We start from the raw sequence: 20995 nt of genomic DNA on the forward strand, positions 1-20995 counted from the left end.
TATTTGTCTTCATTCACACAATACTCATGACTTGCACATAAGCCCTAATATTTTAGGGTTTTTTTGTTTTTGTTTTTATCAATATTTTTTTCTTGAAATGTGGGTTTGATGTAGCCATGGGATGGGGTTTCATTGTCTGTGGTGGAGGTGACGGCGGTGGCTGGAGATGGCGACGGCAGCGGTGATAATGGGAAATGGCATAACCCTAATCCCTTTGCAAATGAGGGTATTTCTGTCCTCAATATTAACCATAGTTAGTTTCAGCCTTTCCGTCAGGTTAAACTGACGGAAGGGGTGTACTTGTTACGTTTTGAAACCTCAGGGCAGCTCTCACGTTGAGAGCTACATGTTAGAAGTGTATGAGTTCGAAACTCGAGGGGGTGTAAATGTAATTTTCCCAAAAAAAATATAAAAAAGTTGTAAGCGTTTCTTTTTGTCTTCGTTGAAGTGCTTTTCTTCTTGTAGCTTCTCAAGAATTACTGATTTTTCACCACACGGGATTGAAAGAGGAGGGTTTCTCCTCTTAGCTTCGTCAGAAAACCATGACGTGGCCGAGAGTCGCAAAATCTGCTCAGGCTCTGTTTGCACATGGCTTGCTCTTATCCTTCACCGTCCTCCTTGTTCTGAAACTTGATCGAGCTTTCTCTTATTCATGGTGGTTAGTACTCAACTCCCTTCCATTTTCTTTCTTAATTTATGAAAAAGGGTTTATTCTATTTTCTGAGAATTTGGACCCTATTTCAGTTTCTGTGAATATTTAGGTCTTGAAGACTATGTTATGTTTGTTTCAATTTCCCCAATTTTAGTCTTGGTTGACAATAGCTGTCCTAAACGAATCGAATTAAGGTTTTGGGTTCAATTCCAGAAGAAAATTGAAATTCTCTTTGCAGATTCAGGAGAAGATCACACTCCTCACGAGTTCAAGAATCTTCAAGAATTTACTTAAATATGATTATTTGCAAATGATGGTTCCAATAGTTTTAGAATTGGTACAGTTAATGGGTCTGAAAAGGGCCATAATGTCCCATTAACAAATAAGATTAAATTAGAATAATCATATTTGCAAATAATGACCAATTTTGGCGACATCATAGAGCGCCTATATCTACAGATTTTTTCCATTTCTGATGAACCTGGATTATAGAATTTTAGAACGGGAGATGATATTGCTACCCATTTTTACTACTTCTTAGTTCTGACCATCTCTTTCTTTTCAATTATTTTTTCCATTGGTAAATTCACTATAAATCATAGAACCAAGTAATAAAATTCAAAATAAAGAGACGGATGGGATGCAGCAGCACAAGTGGGTGGCAGTTCTGTCTCTGTTTTAGAATATATGAGTTAATTGTTGAAAAATGTACCTCTGTTTTATCGCATTATAATTGTGTAAAGTTTCTGTATTTTTAGTAGATATCTTAATCTATTGCGTATATTATATCAACAATTGATCAGGAAACTTGTTTTCTTGAGGAAGTAAAAACAATTTGGGAACACATGAAACATTTCCATCCATTTGGCTGTGCAACCCAGTTGCAGTCTGGGCATAATTCATGTGTAAACTCGCAATCTAAAAACACCCAACTGGACCGCTATATAGGAGAACGAAACACATTTTGCAGAGTTGGACAACTATTTTGGTTAATATTTGGGAAGCATGTTTTCTCTTTGCGAAACAGGCGTGTATCTGTACTGTGTACTATTTGAGGAAGAAGGATTTAAGCCAACGGAATTATCATTGCATCTATCTTCTGAAAATGGTGAACTGTTATAGTGTTTCTTCTACTAAATCAGCCAGCCAAGTATGTCAAAACCATGTTTTTTAATTTTTAATTTTTTTTTTTTGTTGAAAAAGAGACGAACATTATAATATTGCTGACAAAACAATCTAACAAGAAAATTGTCGAAGGTGGTTTTATATTTTGAAGTTTGAACTTTGAACACATATGTACCCATTTGAATGTCTCAATCTATTTTACAATTTCTGATAAATATTTATTATATAATTTTAGAATATTTCATAATCTTTTTAAATTATATTTCTATTTTATTGCATTATACTTGTATAAGATTACTGTATTTTGTTGACATCAATTCTATATACTATTTAAACAATTCGAAGTGAAATTTTTTCTTTACTGGAAAGGAACATTTTTCTGGAGATGGGCAAAACATTTATGACAAAGAATGATACAAGCTTTGCATTATTGGAAAGTTATTTTCATTTAGCACTTGGAATATGTGTTTTCTCTTTGGGTAACAAGTTCTGGGCAAAAAATCCTGTTTATTATTGGCATGTCTAATCTAGACGTTTCTTGGAAATGAAAAAAAAAAATTCATGTTAGTTACCTTTTTTAAAAATGTGAACTACTTTGAATTTCAACTGATTAGTTTATTTCTGTACGACAGCTTGATATCACAGTTGGATTCAGAAGCTTTTATCCTCTTGTTTTTTCTTTCTATGATATTTGAATATTGGTCATTTTCTTTAATCATGCAGGGTGATTTTTGCCCCTCTTTGGCTGTTCCACATGGTGGTTGCACGAGGCAGATTCTCTTTACCTGCTCCATCATTACCCCATGATCGCCACGTATGATTACACTACCTGGCAATGCTATGGATATTATTTCTGTTTGTAACAGCTTTGATGTGCATTTAGTGGTAATAAAAGTTCATTATCTTAATCAAATTTACTGATCTTGGACCGTATATACTTCTCTTGGACAGTGGGCACCTTGTCATGCCATCGTTGCGACACCATTGCTTGTTGCATTTGAGCTACTTCTTTGTGTATATCTTGAGAGCATCCACGGTATATTGGCATCACTGTTGTTAACATACTGGATGGTTAAAAGTTATATTAGGTCTCTTGATGCTCTTGTTCTACCATCATGCAATTTTTATTTTGTTAGTAAACTTACATATCATAGTAAGTACATTCATTTACAAATACACATGTATTCAAACTCCGATGTTTTATCCTGTCTTTATATTGAAGATAAACCATTTTATTTGTGCCCCTTTGTATCTCATTTGTTTTATATGTTTTATTTGCAGTTCAAGGCTATCCAGCTGTAAACCTAAAGATAGTATTTCTTCCGTTGTTGGTGTTTGAAGTTATCATTCTCATAGACAATATCAGGTATTTTCTCATCATTTTAACTAATTGTCCGCATTTGACATTTTTAGTCCTTTAAATGCTAGTTGGTGATGGCTTATTTATCTTGCACTACTGAATTTTTTCAAAAGAACTCCAAATGTTTTGAGAAATTTCATGAAGCAAACAAATTTATTCTCTTATTTGTTTCCCTCAAAACAGAGGTTAACAGCATAAACAGAATTTCCTTTTTGCAACTCATTTGCTTTCTTTTGGACACCCCTTCCTGATTACATATTTGCGGTTTCCTAGATGTAATATGTTAAATTTATCGTTCTATTTCTTGTAATCCTGATAATGAACTTCATTGCTTTCACCTTATCAGTCAAGACTGTTGGGGAGAGTGTTACTTGCATGTAGAACATGGGTGCAAGATTTGACCCATGAACAATGCCCTGCACGCCAACCTTCAAAATTCGAAGAAACTTATTAAAAAAAGTAGAGGAATTTCCTTACCCTGTTAAAGTAGTATTGGAAAAACCTATTGATGGTTTAAATCAAAATTAGTATGTGTTAAAGTATAAAAGATAAATAACGCCTTTCTCCAACAGCTTAAGCTTTTGGAGAAGTTGGTAAGTTAACATGGTATCAGAGCCAAAGGTATCGAGTTCAAACCTCCCGGATAGCAAAAATCCACATGCGTTGGTCGGCCCAAAGTGGGACCACATGTGCCACGTGTTTGCCAAGTGGGCCACACGTGCGGGGGAGTGTTAAAGTATAAAAGATAAATAACGCCTTTCTCCAACAGCTTAAGCTTTTGGAGAAGTTGGTAAGTTATAAGTATGTAACTTTTAGTTATAGTCAGGTTGGGAAGTCAGTGTGAGTTCAAATTTAGTTTTCTTGTCAGTTAGGATTATTGTTTACAATATTGAAGAAGAAGAAGAAAGGAGAGAGAAAGTGTCCATGTGGTTGGCGAAAACCCAACCTATGAACCTATTTTTATTCTTTGCTTGGAAAAGAACCAAACAACATAATTAGGGTCCACACCTTTTAATGTATATAAATGCCTATAAGGTTGCGACTTAAGTGTTCAGGGAAAATGGAAAAATTACAATCTTGCAAAAAAAAAAAAAAAATACACTTCACTTGCGGCATTACAAAGGTGTGGGCCCCATGGCCCCATCCCATCAAACTCCTCGAGCTTGCTAAGAATCTTTTTAAGATGATTTTTAGGGACGACTTGGGCTAGAATGCCGGCTAGCTGATCGTTTGATATGACACTAGATCATGCCTCCACTGCCTGCGTTTTGCTCATTTGCATCTGCATAGTCTTCCACTATCATATATCCTCTCCCAGCATAGAGAACACCTTTGCTAGGTGCACCCTTATGGTATCACAATATCCTCTGTACCACTTCAAAATGTGTAGACCTTGGTGAATGTAGGGGTGGCCAACCGGTTCGGTTCTCGGTTCTCAGTTCATTTTTTTTCGGTTCTCGGTTCTCGGTTCCATGAACAGTAAGAACCGAACCGAACCGTAGTACAGAGTAGGACCGAACCGAACCGGACCGAAAATAATCGGTTCGGTCCGGTTCGGTTCTTCGGTTCTAATGGCTAATTATTAATTATTAATTATAATTTATAAAAACTTTTAATTAAAGTTATAATATAAGTTACTTTCTTATTATAAGAATAGTATTAACTATTACTTATTAATATTATAAGTAATTTATATTATTAAGTATATATATAATAGAATATAAAAATATTATATATATATATATTCAAAGTTCGGTTCTTCGGTTCCGGAACCGAACCGAGAACATTAGACCCGGAACCGAACCGAAATTTTTCGGTTCTTCATCAGTGGAACCGAACCGGACCAAAAATATTTTTTTACAGTTCGGTTCCGGTTCGGTTCTTCGGTTCCGGTTCGGTTCTTCGGTTCTGGTTCGGTTCTGGCCACCCCTAGGTGAATGTATGAATCTACTCCTCTGAACTGCTTCAAAAATGTGTAGACCTTGGTGAATGTATGAATCTACTCACTATATCCATTTTGTAGGAGATGTCTGGACGGGTAATGGTAAGATAAATTAGCTTTCCATCCAATCCTTAATAGGTCCATGTGTCCATAAGTAACTCCCCTTTTTAATTATCCTAGTCCATGATTGGGTTCCATAAGACATTATGCAGATTTTTCTCCCAGCTTAACTGTTTCTTTCACAAAATCAAGAACATACTTCCTTTGAGATAGGAAGATACACAATGCGATTTGGCTACCTCAATTCTAAAGATGTGTTTGAGATGGCCCAAATCTTCTATGTCAAAGACACATCCAAGATGTCTTGGATAATCTTAGGGTCATCACCTGCTATGACAATGGAACTTTGATCTTCTGAGTAGGGCCCATCATGCCATTCCAGATGATAGATATCATTAGTGCTTCAGTTAGCAATGCCGGTGTGGAAGAACTCGGAATTTGAGTCTCAAATGTACAACCATCTTTGACGAGACTTTTGCCTTAGGATGTTTTCTTCTCGGGCCACAGTTTTCTTAAACTCATGGCTGAGGGCTTTTTTAGCAAGGATAAGGCTAGTCTAGGACCAGTGCAAAAGGCAACCATAGATTAACTCTCCAAGCCCTTCGTATATTTGAATTTCTCCAAGCCCAATACCTAGTTCTAGTCTAACTAGGAGACCCATAGACTAACTCTCCTCTTTCTTCGTATATTCTAACGTGTTAAGAGAAAGGCTTCATTTTCTGTTGACGAAATATGTAAGAGGGAATAAAGAAGAGAAAATGAAGGGACGAAGTAGAAGAAAGAAATCTTGAACAATTTGTACTGTATTCTCTATTCTCTTTTTCGTATATTCTAACATGATAAATGGTCAGCTTTGTTTTCTGTTGAGGAATTACGTAAAGTAAGTTTGAGCTTAAGAACTAGACGAAATCTTTTGGGCACATGATTTCCACTGTGGGTGTATGTTGTGTCTCTGGGTGAGTGGCGTGGTAGTGGTGGTGGTTATGGGTGTGTGTCTGGGGGGCATATGCCGGTCAATTAAACATAAAGGATATTTTGGTCTATTTGGAAAAATGGGTGGAGGTGGCAAATATTTTTGGTGGAAATGCCAGCAGCCAGCCCCACTGCAGATCTCTCTCTCTCTCTCTCTCTCTCTCTCTCTCTCTCTCTCTCTCTCCGCCGTATATATATATATATATATATATATATATATATATATATATGGATTTCCCAGGCAATTTCATGGAAAGCTATTTTGTGGCTCACTTTGGCGGAAGAGAACAGCCACACAGGCTCAGTTTTAAAGATTTTGTCTTATTCATTTAATTCATTTGAGGTGGCTGCTCTCTCCTGCAAAAGTGAGTCGCAAAGTAGCTCTCTGCAAAATGGCCTAGCAAATCATCCCCCCCCCCCCCCCCCCCCCCCCAACCACCACCCAGCGCGCACGCACACACTCGACTATATGAGGAGATGTGAAATACTATCCAATGTAGTGCCAGGGGACTTGTGCTGAGAGTGGGAAAGGAGATATGACTTATAAGTGGTCATAGTTTAATCCTTCAGAACTCCTTATTTTTAGAAGAACTCCTCATTCTTATAAATGGTCACTTACAGATAATAGTTTACCTTGTCTTCCATAGGAGAGTACATACTGTCTGAAATTACTTTCTTCAAAAAGGAACTGTTAGAAGGTTTTAGCTTTTTGATAGACAAAGATCTTGGCCTGGATGGGTTATCCAATTCTTTTTATTTTATGGCTGTACTCGTATCAGCTTAGATATTAAATTCTGGTGGTGCTGATGTGGAATTTCATTCTATTCATAGAATGTTCCCCAGTACAAATGTGCTGTTTATTGCTTTTTCACTCATAGTGAGCAATTATTTTTGAGGATAGGGACTTCAAATCTATTGGCTTTGTGAGTGAAATCTATAAATTTCGGCAGAAGTGGTAGCTAGGTGGTTGAGGGCGGTACAACAGTTTCTTAATTCTCCTACTTGTAGAGGAATTTCAAGAGAGAGGTCGCAGATGTGATTGTAATAAATAATACGGGGCCAGACTTTTTTTGTCATTTGAGTTTGGATAAAATGACTGAAGGAGAAGTGTATCCAGTCTGCCTTCTTTTGTTGTCAGAGCTTATTGTTTGATATCACAACTGTGAGACGTGGGCGAGACTTTGAGACTCTTTAGAGTGTAATAGTGCACTTTACTAGATGCGGCATCTCCTTTTGATTTTATAACTTGAGTTTTATATTAGTTTGCAACTTGCATTTGAAAATAACTTCTTCAGTTGTGTTGAGGTCCTAGTAAATAGTTTTCCTTTCTTATTCAGAATGTGCAGGGCTTTAATGCCGGGAGATGAAGTAAGCATGAGTGATGAAGCTATATGGGAGACACTTCCTGTAAGTTCTGTTTCTTTTTTTTTTTTTTTAAATTTCCTGTAAGTTCTTGTCAAACAACCAATAACTCCAAAAGCTTAAGCTTTTAGAGATGGCGTTATTTAATCTTTTATACTTTGACAGTTCTGTTTACTTGATTAGTAGATGATGATACAAAAACTGCTGAGGCATGCTACATTTTAACCATTTGTTTACAGCTTAAAAGATAATTGCATTGATTTAATTTGAATGTTTGCCTATTTATTTCTCTAATGTGTTGTTTCTGAGGCTAAAATTTACTAGATTTTTTGTTGATTTAATATTCATCTGTTAAATGACATACATTTACAGTTGTAGTTGATCTCTCTTTTATCCTTTTTTCTGTGTGGCAATTTTATCATATTTTTGTGATTTCAGACCTCTATGTTTTACAGTTTTGAACTCCAAAACTGTTATTAAAAAATTTTAAAATATTTTTCAGAACTGTAAATGTCTTTAAGCTGGGAACCAACTGTGTCCTCGACCATATGAGCCATAGAATCAACTGTGTCCTCGGCCTTTTGAGTCATAAATACTTTAGGACCATGAAGTTTGGACCACCATAGTTTACTAAAGGTGCCAAGTGTTTTCTGTCATAGATGAAGTTCAACTATCGGATAATTCTCTGTTACCGAGTTTTGATTGATTCATTTAACTAATATTGTTTGGCTAGTTCTCATTGATTGGTAGGCTCATTCTTCTTATATCAAATGCATGATTATCAGGGCACTTGTTACCAAGAGTTTTGGGGAGTCGCGGCACTTGACTTGTTATGAAATGACATGAGATAGTGGAGAACTAGACCATTAAGGAAAATAAGTTTGTTAAGTGGTTGCCACCACCACCTCTCATTATCAAACTCAATTTGATGGGTGCTTATTGGAAAATCCAGACCGATAGGAGCTTTTTTAGGTATGATAAAGGGGAGATAGAGTTGGTGGGAGTTTGGGTGGAGGTTAGTTTTGGTGGGAAAATACCTTATGGTGTTGTGTGTTTTCCCTAAGGAGTTTGGGTGGAGGCTATGAATTAAATATGGCTGGCAAATCCCTTATAATTTTATAATTTCATGTTGCAAGCATATACCATATAGAGTCCATAGAAGAATATATGCTGCATTTTGTATTGGAACTAAGTATGCTGATATTTCTGTAAGGTTGTAACAATCAGATGCCATATTTATTTTGAAAGTAGGCCATTGTTGCTGAAATAAATTGCTTTCCAGTGGAAAATTTCGTTACCCGGTTGTTTCTTTCTTTTTTGCTTAATTGTCGTTTTATAATTCAGATACCTTATATTACTCCCTAATGCTGAATTACCTATATGTCATCTATCTGTCTTTTGTAGCACTTATGGGTTGCTATCTCTATGGTGTTTTTTGTTGCATCTACAACATTCACACTTTTGAAGCTATGTGGTAAGTTGTATATCTCATGATAATATTTAAGAAATTTTGAAGATATAATGTCACTTGAATGGAAGCATTTAACCTTATCCTAACCTGACTTCCAACTACCAGTCTAGCCATTCCTAACCCGACTCCCAACTACCAGTTTAGCCATGACCTCTGATGAGCAACCTAGTGCTCCAGTTTTCATCTGCTATCTGTTTACATTTCTTCCACACTTCTATTCTTTCAATTCCGATATTATCAGTAGTTATGTAACCTTTTGCACGAATTTGAGCAATATGATTCTATCTATGATCTTTTAGTGTAAGTATGGTTTGATACTTTGATGTTATGAAGTTACTTATTGGTAAAAAATCAGTTAGGCACATGAAAATTGGATGCACCAAATTTAATCCCCACGGACTAAAGGTTGCATGAAACCTACATTCCCTAGAACCATAACATAAGTGGTAATTTGGTTACTGAGAAAACTCTGTGGGATTGCTAACTGAAAAGAATTCATAATCAGGGTGCTAGTTTTTCGTTTCATGGAGTTGAGTTTTCATATTGTAATCAGCTTGGATTTGGTCAATCCTTTTTTAGCAAAAAGCAAACACTGCCCCACCCAAGTTTTGCCCTATTCATAATGTATATTTGACTTGTCTGTTGCACAAGGTAAATTTGGGAGCCGTCTTCTGTTGGCTATCCAAATCCTCTTATGCTTAAATATGTTTAAACTAAACTTGTGTAGACCAGTACTCCATCAATTATTGGGTGGCAGTGGATAATGGTATAATTTCAATTATTCATCTTAATAAGGCATTTTCTCCTCGAGTCCTGTAGTTCCTTGCAGCTCCCTCCTTGAGAGGAGGAAAAAAGATCTTGAGTGTCTTCCCCTTTCTCCATCCTGGCTGTAAAAAAGTTAAATAACTCCTTGGCCCTTTATTTTCATAGTATTTATTGAAGAGGCAACATGGTTTCCAGTTTACCTATTAACTTTATGAATATCTAAACAACAACAAGTCTTGGATTGCTTCCAAATGAAGAGGAAAAGACAAAGCAAAATGTTAACCATGATAACCTTAAAGAATGTATTTTCACATTATCGCATTGATCACAGTTTTATCAGCAATCAATTTTATGACCATGTTGATGCTTCCTATCCATGCAATGGCATATCATGGATTTTCAAGTGTGCACACTGTTGAATGCGCTATGCATCATATCTTCAATTTAGAACTATAGATTCTCAGATTTAACATCTGTACCGTGGAACATGTATGTTTGTAAAATTATAACCTATGAAATTTCCAACAATTATATTTACTTAATATATCATGGTTACATGCATGAAAAATAACATGGTATTCTGGTCATTAGAGGAAATTGAGTCATGGTGTTCTGTTTTCTTTTGGTTAGGCATTGCTGAAATGCACCGGTCATGGGACATATATGATATATTTGGATATGATGCTTTGATTACTTATTCCCTTTGTATTATAATACAGGTGATGTAGGTGGCTTAGGTTGGTGGGATTTGTTTATAAATTATGGGTACTGTTCATTTGCTTTATCATCTCTCGTTGCCTTATTCATAGGTATGTGTGCATTCATGTTATATTTTCTTCTCTTAATACAGTATTGCAGAGTGCTTTGCCTTTCTTGTTTGGACAAAGTGGTCAAATCCGGTGATTCATAGACAATCTCATCATAGATATGCAAGTTCATCCTCTACAACCATCAGATATCTTGATTGGAACAGTGACCTTGTGGTTTCTTCAGAGGAAGATCAATACCAAGATAGGTTGTGCGGTTTGCAGGACATTGGGGGCCATATTATGAAAATTCCAATTGTTTCTTTCCGGATCCTGCTTTGTATGCGCTTACAGGTAATTTACTCCTAGGCTTTTATGAAGTTACCAATGTAACAAATATCTCCGATATTTTAAAAATATAGCGATTTTATCGTGATATTTTGATAACACGACAAAATCCTGAAATAATCGCGAGAATTTAAAAAAACATAGCGATATTTTCATTTACCGCGATAATATCATGATATTTTTACGATATTTTATATTATAGATAAATGTATCTGAGCTGAGGTATCCCTCAGATAGCTTATCTGAGCTAGCCACTAGAAATAGGGTAGGTGTCTATGTTGTTTGGGTGATGTTAGGTATTCATTCCATAGGACCTAGCATAGATAGTGTGTTAGATAGTGTGTTCCTAAAAAGTTGTAGGATCATTCTAACCCTTGATTTGTGGAGGCTTAAAATGGACAGCTATAAAATGGGTCCATTTTGTGCCTCTACAAAGCGAATGGTTAGGATGATCCTATGGAGATGATTTTGTAGGAACACCCTATCTATGTTATGTCCTATGGAATGAATTGGTTGGATGACTCAAACCACATGGGTTGATGCCAAATTTTTAGTGGCTAGCTCAGATAAGCTATTTGAGATATACCTCATATACTCCCCCTATTATATTATATATTTTTCTTAATTTATATATTTTAAAATAATTTTATTTTATCATTTTCCCTATATAAAACTTAAAAAGAAAATAAAATCAATATATCCCGAGAGTTTCCATTGCCGAGAAATTCCTGAGAACGATATTTGTGACATAGGATGTTACTTACTGATACATCTGTTAATCTATCCTTAGATTACTACTAAAATCTTCACTCTCAGCCTGACTTATTCTAATTTCAGGGAACACCACCTTCTGCTCAATATATGCCTCTCTCTGTTCTTTTCAGTCCTCTTCTCCTTTTGCAAGGTTCTGGAGTCTTGTTTTCGGCTTCAAGATTGGTGGAGAAGATTGTCATTTTACTGCGTACCGGAGCTGGCACCGGACGATATTTTACGATTTCTGCAAGAACTCGTGATTGCTTTGGGCATCATGGTTCAAGGTAATATACATCATAGTTTTTGTTAGATGCAATATTTTGAGGAACACTGCTGCCTACTTACTAAAATACCTATGAGTATGGTTTTAAATTTCAGCCAAAATATCGAAATTTGGGATTTTGGCCAGGACCAAAATTTAAAACTGAAACCGAAATTTAAAGATTTCGGCCGAAATTATAAGATTTTCCCCGAAATTTCCGCTGAAATTTCATTTTCGGCTGAGGCCGAAACCGAAACCGAAATTTCAATCCTTGCCTATGAGTATTGAGTGTGATGCCAGAATTGTTGGCAATTTGTTCTTAGTGCATTTTGGATCGTCTCATGGTTTTTTAATAATATCAGGCTGCTGGGTTGGTGGTCAATTGATGAAGGAAGTAAGGAGGAACAGGCTCGTCTTTTTCATGCTGGTTCTGCTGGGTGAGTAATTGCTCTGCATTTACTTGTGCCAAGTTATTGCATGAACAGAATTTTTCAATCAATGAACAATTAGCTTTAAACATGAAAGCAAGGTGGATTTCCTTGAACCCTTTTCATTACTAAATGTTTGTAATTGTTTTTTTTTGAGTAGCTGCATGGGGATAGATTGAATTGATTTCCTCTATCGCACTAGATGGGCACTTGCTTTGGGATCTATGTGATCATATCACTCAACAATTAAACATCATCATACTATTATCAGCCCTACTGACCCAGGCAACCCTTTATTTCTTAATATCTTTAACTAACACTACCAACACCCAAGCTACCCTGTGCTTCCTAATATCTCGAACTAACACTACGAACACCCTAAACTCCAAGTCCAGTATTTCATCAGTAATTTTGAGTTTTAGTAAGTAAACCAAGGTAACTCACTATGTAGCTTATTACTGTAGAGGTTGTGAATCAAGTTTCATGAATAAAGACTGGGGGAAAATGATAATAGCAAAACATTCTGGTAATTCTGCAATTTTCACTTGGATGTCTTGTAAAAGATCATTCCTTATAAAAAGTTTCCTTTTTTTTTATTCACTTCCTTAAACTTCTTCCTTATTTTCCCACCATTGCCGTGCTTTCCTTTGCTGCTTCAATCTTATACTCTTCGGCAATTTATAGTCGAACTCCAGCATATAAAACGTGGATCTAGCCAATGAGTAGGTCTCACTGCATTTTTTTTCGGGCGTGCCATTCTAATGACTAACAAGGAATCCGGTCATTGTGGGTTGGCCAATATTGGACATCGGCTCATTGTCGGAGACAGCAAGACCATAACTTTGAATCACTGACTCGCTTCTCTTAGAAGGTTGTTTAATGTTTATTCACACTAGCACATGCACCAGAACCACGCTCTCTCTATCCCCATCAAAACAGAAGAAGCTCATAATGTTTCCCCAGGTTAGACAGGCAAACTCTTTAACAACTTCATATTTCTCAGCCGGGGTATAACTTCAAAACATGCCAATTCTCAGCTATTTCGTGACTTCATCCATTTTCTTGCTCATTCTGCTCCAGCCCTTGCGAAAAAGAATGGGTTTTCATGTTTCTATTTGTTATTTCCTATTGAAGTTAATTGCCCTTCAAAATTTTCTATTGGCACATGTTATATTTCAGTTTGCCAAACCCTCTCTATCATTTTTCTTTTAAAATTTGAATTTACGTTCTCTTAATGAAATTTAGCTTTTCTGCTTCATTTGAAAACTATCATCTCGCTCCCAATTTTCTTTCCCTCGTGTTTTGTTTTCAGTTTTATTATATTGCTCCCACGATACCTCCATGCTGAACATTCTGGTGTTTTGGCCGTTTCGGTGTCCTGTTATGGAAAAGGAACTACGATCGATGGATCTTTTTTATAAAATAAAGTTAAAAATTCAAAAAATAATGGCAAGAAGTCCTTATCTTCAATCTTTAGGTATGGTTTTAGGGATGAAATGAATTCTGCAAGTACAAAAAATAGGAGTTTTGATGTGCTTTTAACCCTCTCATTCGTTTGCAATCATTAAAAGACATCCCTTCAAACAAGTACAAAATTCACTAAAGTGGCTATATAGAGAATATGCAAAAAAAAAAAATGCTTAAAAAATAGAAATATGGATTTTCTGAATGATTTCGTCTGGAGCAGGCAATTTCCCTGTTTCGTCCAGAATGTATCATAAAGATCTAAAACAGACCAGATTGGACCAGGTTTCTCAACAAAATCTGTCGTTATTTGTTTTGTTCTGTTTTGTGAAACCAAATGAAATGTTTCATCCATTTGGGGCCGAACGAAATGGATTTCATAACTAAGATGTTGAGTCTGTTTTTGAGCTCTTGTTTTGTGTTGCGCTGTTGCCTATTGTTGCTAAAGACTAATTTGATATAAAACACGCATTTGTGGGTTTGCTCCCCATAGACGTGAATTCGAGTCCCCTCGGAGTTACCCAATGCACATGGTTTACAGGTGATTGCGTGGATCCATAGGGATTAGTCCCGTTTTAAAATGGAGTGGGGATCCCATTTAAAAAATAAAAAAAAACACTCATTTGTGGTCGTGTTGAACGGACATGTTAATACGTATTTGAGGGTGAGAGTGGGCATGCGATTGTGTTCGGGTGAGTTTGCACAGCCATACGTATTTGAGGGTGAGAGTGGGCATGCAATTTGAAAATCAGTTAACTCATATTTTATCTGGCGTCTTGGATTATCTCTAGATGTTCAATAGTGGGATTTTATATTGTGCATCTATGTGCTTGATTTGTTGCAAGATTTATGTAAGGTCCGTACGGTGTTCTGTATGTATCTCCACGTCTAACTACTCTTTCTGCTGCTCTTTGTGTGTTTTGGTTGTTTGTTGTGCAGGTATAACACTTTCTGTGGCTATCCACCTGAGGTGGTGAAGAAAATGCCAAAGAAGGATCTCACAGAGGAGGTGTGGCAGATCATTCTCTTGATTTTCTCTATTTTACATTAATGTTTGCTAATATTTATTAGCTTTCATTCCTCAGGCATGTCCTTGTACAAGTTTCAACAAATGATTATTTCCATTTTTGTACTCATTTCATTCAAATTTTAGCAAGTGATGAAACTATTATTTACGATGCTATATTTCAGGTTTGGAGACTGCAAGCAGTCCTCAGAGAGCAAGCAGAAATCACAAAATATAGCCAGCAAGAGTATGAAAGACTTCAAAATGTAATGTTCTTAACTTTGACTGATGGTATTCTGCAGTGTGATGTCATTAACCTTCATGCTAGGGGTGAAAAACTTTGACTTAAGTGCAATCCATCACTTTTTATGGATTTCACTCTCAACCATGAGTGATGGATCTCACTCTATTGCAAAGGTGAGTAGAAAGCCTATTTGCACTTTTTTTCTACCTTTATCATTCAACCAAAGTTCAATGCTTTTGAACTGTATGTGGTTGACCATCTCGATCAGTGAAATTGAAAGTATTTACAGCGGGACTGGTCATGGACGCTGGCTTCGCTTCTTCTTCCACAGGGGCTCTAATTTGAGAAGAGATTCACCCAATGCAATTTACAAAAAAGGCTATAGGGGTGAAGGGTAAGTATCTATTAATTCAACCTGAACAAAGCCCCTGAAAAAATGGGAAAAACAGGGAAGTGTTCACAAATTCAACCCTAACAAAGCCCCTAAAAAAATGGGAAAATTTTAGATATGTGTTTGGTTTTGGATTTTGAGACAGTTTTCTTTTTTTGGGGCATATCGGAATAAGAAGGAATCTAGGGTTTACCGCCTATTTTTCTATTTTTCGGATTTTGTTAGAGATAAGAAAGGAGGAATAGATTTTGTTACAGATAAGAAATGAGGAGGAACATGTGTGTTTCGAACATTTCTGCAGTAAACTTCTGTAGGGATATTGTAGTGACATAATCAACCTAGCTTAGATCTATTTCTCCTACAAATTTTCATTCTTTTGGTTTTTTATCCATTGTAAGGTTAGTTGCTGTGATTTTTTCCTGCGGTAATTTATCTCTTAGTGTTTTCAGAGTTGAAATATATTGTTGATTATTGTAAACAAGAGCTCGGAATTTCGCACTGAGGTACCGGGACGGATCCGATGATTTTATTAGAAAAATTCAAAGAACAAGGCCCAAACAGGCTTACAAAACAATGAGGACATGTACGTCTAAAGCTTACTTAAAAACAAGAAACATGATCAACCCTTAAGACGGAGACTAGGAATCCCCACACTATCGCATCTCATTGCTCCTTTTGCCTCTTTAGGAAGATCCCTCCAGAAGAAGAATTGTTGATTGATCTGACTTTGGCATGCTTCATTGGCCAAAGCATCTGCAACTTGATTGCCCTCTCGATATTCATGAGAAATAGTGGGAGTAAGCTCTCGCATTAGGCAGGAAATTTCAGACCAATATTATTGAATGACCCAAGGAATTTGAGCTTTATTTAAGACCATGTCTACTAGCACTTTGTTATCAGATCCATTGACTATTGGTTCATATCTCTATTAGAATTCACATCACTTAGGCTATTGCCTGATCACTGCATTATGTGCCACCCAAAAGAACTGGTTGATCTTATTCTGATTCGTTGTCTGCTTGCGAGCAAGTGGTCCTTTTTTGTTTTTGTATTTGTGATCCAGTGGGCTATGTGGTTTATTCAGCACAACTGGAGGTGTTGTCCTCCTCCCTTCTTATGAGAAAGGTAGTGTCTGTAGAAGTTTAAGTTTGGTGCATACCTACATTATGGCCCATTTAGAAGAAACGGAATAACTTTTGAGGTATGTTTGGTGTCTACGGTATGGCCCGTAAAGAATCAGGATGGGAAGTTTTGAAATTGAACTACTAGCCTACCATTTACAACTTAACTAATTGAGTCAAAAGATGTGAAACAGTATGTATTCAAAGCCAAGTTGCCTCAAATCCACATTGAACTGTGACACAGCTCCGGATCTTCACCATATCTGTCTCAGTATCCACATCTGTGGCCCTCAAGAAAAAAATCACAAGTTCTAGGGTAATGCCACTCATAGCTCGTCATCAGAGCCTCTGAGCCAAATTCTCTCCCAAGCAATGTCAATAGTGTTATGATATGAGGGGCTGATTGATTTTTACTATTTGTTTTGTTCATTCTTTCATTTATCTCTTACTTCCCATAAATGTGCCTTTAGAGTAGTATGGAATCTTTGCTGTCCTTGTGCTTACTTATTCTTGGTGCTGAAATTTGCACAGGAAAAGGTCCTATGTAGAATTTGCTTCGAGGGAGAGATAAGCACAGTATTGCTTCCATGTAGGCATCGCGTCCTTTGCAGGCATGTGTAGCTCCTATCATCACTGCCCTTTTTCCTTTTCGTATAATTCTAATGTGTTAATGTGATGCTTACAGCACCTGCTCTGAGAAGTGTAAAAAATGTCCCATCTGCCGAATATCCATCGAGGAACGCTTGCCTGTACATGGTGTATAGAATCAACTGTATCATTTTGGTTTCCTATTACCACGGCTGAGAGAGAGAGCGTGGAGGGTCCTTGCGTGATATACAAAATTTAACTATCAAAAGATACAGACAGGAGACCTCCAAAGGTGAAAAAAAGCTAGCGGAGAATGCAGTTATTCTGATGCAATAAGATGGGTCTCTTCTACTTGCTGTAAATATCTTACATGCTTATGAATTCAGGTCATTTGTTACAGATTGAGAAGATATAATCCAGTGTCATCTCATTAGCCTTCATCAGCATTAGTGGTAACAGCAGCAGATAGTTGTTATTGATTGATATTGAGGGTTTTATTATACATTTTTACAATGGTTGGGGTCGAAATATTTATGGGAAAAATCCATGGTATGAATTAAATCAATAAGACAAATATCTGCTGAAAAATGAGCGTCTATGGCTGCTCTCTCATGCAACAGCCGGCTGCGAAATGCCTTTTTGTGATGGTCCCTAGCAAATCCCCTGTATGAAATATTTTATGGAAAGTTTTTCCAGGTTTCACGAGGGTTCATATTTAGCTATAAAACATGGTAATTTTTTTGGTCTGGACTTCTTTTTTCATGGAAACTGACGTAGGCCAATGCTGGAAAACTCGGTTCCAAAGGAAATATTTTTCCAAGAAAACTTTTTCCCTAGGCTCGATCCCCTACTTGTCATTGTGTGTTGTGCGTGGGGCCCCACATGGCTGCGATGCATGGGCAGTCCACGTTGGTATGTGTCCGTAGTGATGCAACCTGACAAAAAAGGTCAGACCCACTAAACACCTTCCACAGAAATATTAATAGAATAACGAGATAGGCAGGAGTCATGGTGCCGCTTTGTCTCGGTTGATTTGACACAGAATCAATCCACTACTAATCTATATTGGCCGAAGCACTTGGGCTTCCAAGAAAAACATTTCTGGTGGAACATTTTTTCTTTCCATGATTTAGATGGAAATTGTATGATCATGTTTAATTTAGAGGGGTATCATCATAGATTGAAAGAGCCCCTCTAAATTTAAAAAATAATAATAATAATAACAGAGTTGGTTCAAGTTTTCTTTCTTTGTGTATAAAATAAGAAGGAAATTTTAGAAATATTTTTCCTTCCCAAACTTTTCCGGAAAATTCCTACAATCCAAACAGGGCCTGAGTTTAGAATCTACTTGGTGGGGAAACTTTGTAAACAAATGGAAATTAAAGAGGGTCGGTTTAGTGGGCTATCACCTGTATGTGCGCAGCCCAAAATTTTGTGATTAGCAGATGATTCTAACCATCTATTGTCAGCTCACTAAATCAACGGTCTTGATTGTTTTTCATGTTATTTGAACTATGCAAATGGGAGGGACGGTAAATCTGTCAAAGACACAGTTTAAACTTCTTCAATCATAGTCTTTTGTAAAATGAGAACGTAAGTAAAATGAAGACTGAAGAGACTTGTCTAACCCTAAAAAGGAAATGAAAATGAATGTGTGGCGGATGGCTGGGTGGCCGTGGTTCTTCTCTGCCCAGACACGTCTCATACTAATACTTGTCTCGTGGAACATGCTCGGTCGTAAGCTAGAGTAGATGCAAATGGCAGGGAGGCAGGGACATAAAATTTGTCGGCTTCTGCATCTATCCTCCTTATTCTCTTACGTTCCTAAGTGGTAGCCCACAAGGAATGTGACTAGGTGGGACCCAACCTAGTATGAGACAGGTTTAAACGGCGTAATGCATTCCATCAGCTCTGGAGCTTCTGGCATACGTTATTAACGTTTTTTTCCCTTCCTTCTTATTATGGCCCTGTGTTAGGGTTTTTTTTTCTGTTTTTCCTGTCTTCAAAAAAGGAAAAAAAAAACCTAAAAATTGAGAACAGGGTGAAAAAAAGGAAAACTTAAAGAAAATGTATTTAGTATTTGGGATTTGCTAGCAACCAAAGCATTTCCTAGACGGTCTGTTGCATGAGAGAACAGGCACATGGGTTCACTTTTCAACAGATTTTGTCTTTATTCAAGAGGTGGCTGGCTGCTCTCTCATGGAACAGACAGTCCGCGAATTCCTACTGTGATGGTCCCTAGCAAATTCCTTAGTATTTTTATTCTTAAAACTTGGTGTGTTAATTTAATAATATGGGATTTGGTAGGGCTTTTGGCAGAAAGGCATTTCGTGGTGACTGTTCATGAGAGAGCAGCCACACAGGCTCACTTTTCAGTAGATTTTGTCATATTCATTTAATTTATTGAATAAGAAAGATTTTGTCTTATTCACTTTCGAACACGATTGGTTCTATCAAAGGATAAAGAAAGATTGATAGTGAGACCTACCAAAAATGTCAGAAGAGAAAGGGACTGTTCATGATAAATATCTCAGTTAGGGCTCAAGAAAATGAAGCTTTTTGTGGACCGAAACGTTTTCTGTGAAGGATGCAACGAAAATAAAATAGAAATGAGGGGGGAAAGAGGCAACTATACCTCCTAAAAGCTCAATTTGAGAGGAGCCATGACTCTCCTAAACAAAGTCACCTTTGCTTTAAAATTCTCTTCTTCTCCATTTCATTAGAGGATAACATTTTAAATACAAATATATGCCACTTGGCGCATGCATAATGCAACCACTACTAAAAAAACCACCCTAACCGACTACCACTACTCACATGACATCAAGACCCCTACTTAATAACCACACACCACTACCCACATTTCATAGCACTACTTAGTAACTACACACAACTAACACCATTAACATGCACATATAGAGAGAGAGAGAGAGAGGGAGAGAGAATCTAAATTGTAAACGAAATGTTAGGAGTACCTCTTTGTAAATAATCCTATTTCACTCCAAATGTGCATAGGTTGTAAGCAGAGAGATCTCTAATCCGCCCATTTTTTTTTATCAATCATGATATTTAGCCAACAACCAGATGAGATAAAAAACACATGAACAAACAAAGCAAGAAATAAACAAGCAAGATGCAGAAACCAAGAAAAGATGATACAGAATCAAATGAATACATGAATTTCTATTAAAAACCACCGCTTCTCACAATAATTCCATAACTCCATCTATCGGAAATCACTTAACAAACCAAACGCATAAGACCGTATTTTACAATCGGCATGGGTAAAACTGACATTATTTTTGATGAGCAGATGATCCTAACCATCCTTTTGCGTCTCACCAGATCAACGGCCTTGATTATTTTACTTTTTATTGGTTCATTGCATATGTGTGAGGATGACGAATGTGTCAAAGTCACAGTTTCAGCTGCTGCATCGTTTCCTAAATGACAAAAAAAGTGAAATGACGATACTGGTCTAACCCTACATGAGACGTTTCACTCGATTTACAGGGTCCCAAAAATGGGGAGGTTGATGACAAATGTGTTCTGACCAAGTCCCTCAATTTTTTTAATGAGACGTTACCTGGAATGAGGAAAAATTGGCAATGGGTGACATCAAAATACGAGAATTGCCAATTATCGTCGAAGGGGATTCCTTAAATGTTATTCGCTGGCTTTCGGGTAACGCTTCTCCCCCTTGGCGATTTTTGCCTCTCTTAGAGGAAATAGAGGACAGAGCTAAGGGCTCCTCAATAGTTTTTCGCCATGTCAGGAGATCAGCCAATGCGGAAGCAGACACCCTTGCCAAGAAAGGAGTCTTTCGGGCCGCGTTTGAGTGCTTTGACTATCTACCTCCTTGAATTATTGTACTGCTATCTTTGTATTATCTTTGTTCCTTCAGGACCACCTCGGTTCTGTTTTTACATACACAC

At 36.9% G+C, this 20995-nt stretch overlaps 1 protein-coding gene across 2 annotated transcripts; it reads left to right on the forward strand.

The window, feature by feature from the left end:
* The first annotated feature begins 411 nt into the window (after positions 1 to 411).
* Positions 412 to 17588, forward strand: LOC143877782 (uncharacterized). Of its 2 annotated transcripts, none has more exons than XM_077380003.1 (14): positions 412 to 658; positions 2501 to 2591; positions 2729 to 2813; positions 3059 to 3143; positions 7449 to 7518; positions 8878 to 8947; positions 10429 to 10474; positions 10560 to 10809; positions 11641 to 11840; positions 12181 to 12255; positions 14650 to 14719; positions 14902 to 14982; positions 17004 to 17061; positions 17158 to 17588. In XM_077380003.1, the coding sequence occupies exons 1-14, from the start codon at positions 543 to 545 to the stop codon at positions 17274 to 17276; spliced, it is 1416 nt and encodes a 471-aa protein (XP_077236118.1). In that variant the 5' UTR covers positions 412 to 542; the 3' UTR covers positions 17277 to 17588. The 2 variants fall into 2 exon arrangements, with proteins under 2 accessions (XP_077236118.1, XP_077236119.1); XM_077380004.1 differs by having other exon boundaries at positions 420 to 658; positions 17004 to 17083.
* Positions 17589 to 20995: the final 3407 nt, after the last annotated feature.

This window comes from Tasmannia lanceolata, unplaced genomic scaffold (assembly GCF_043159265.1).
Source record: "Tasmannia lanceolata isolate RefF3 unplaced genomic scaffold, GAP_Taslan_0.1 ptg000005l, whole genome shotgun sequence".
Classification (NCBI taxonomy): Eukaryota; Viridiplantae; Streptophyta; class Magnoliopsida; order Canellales; family Winteraceae; genus Tasmannia; species Tasmannia lanceolata.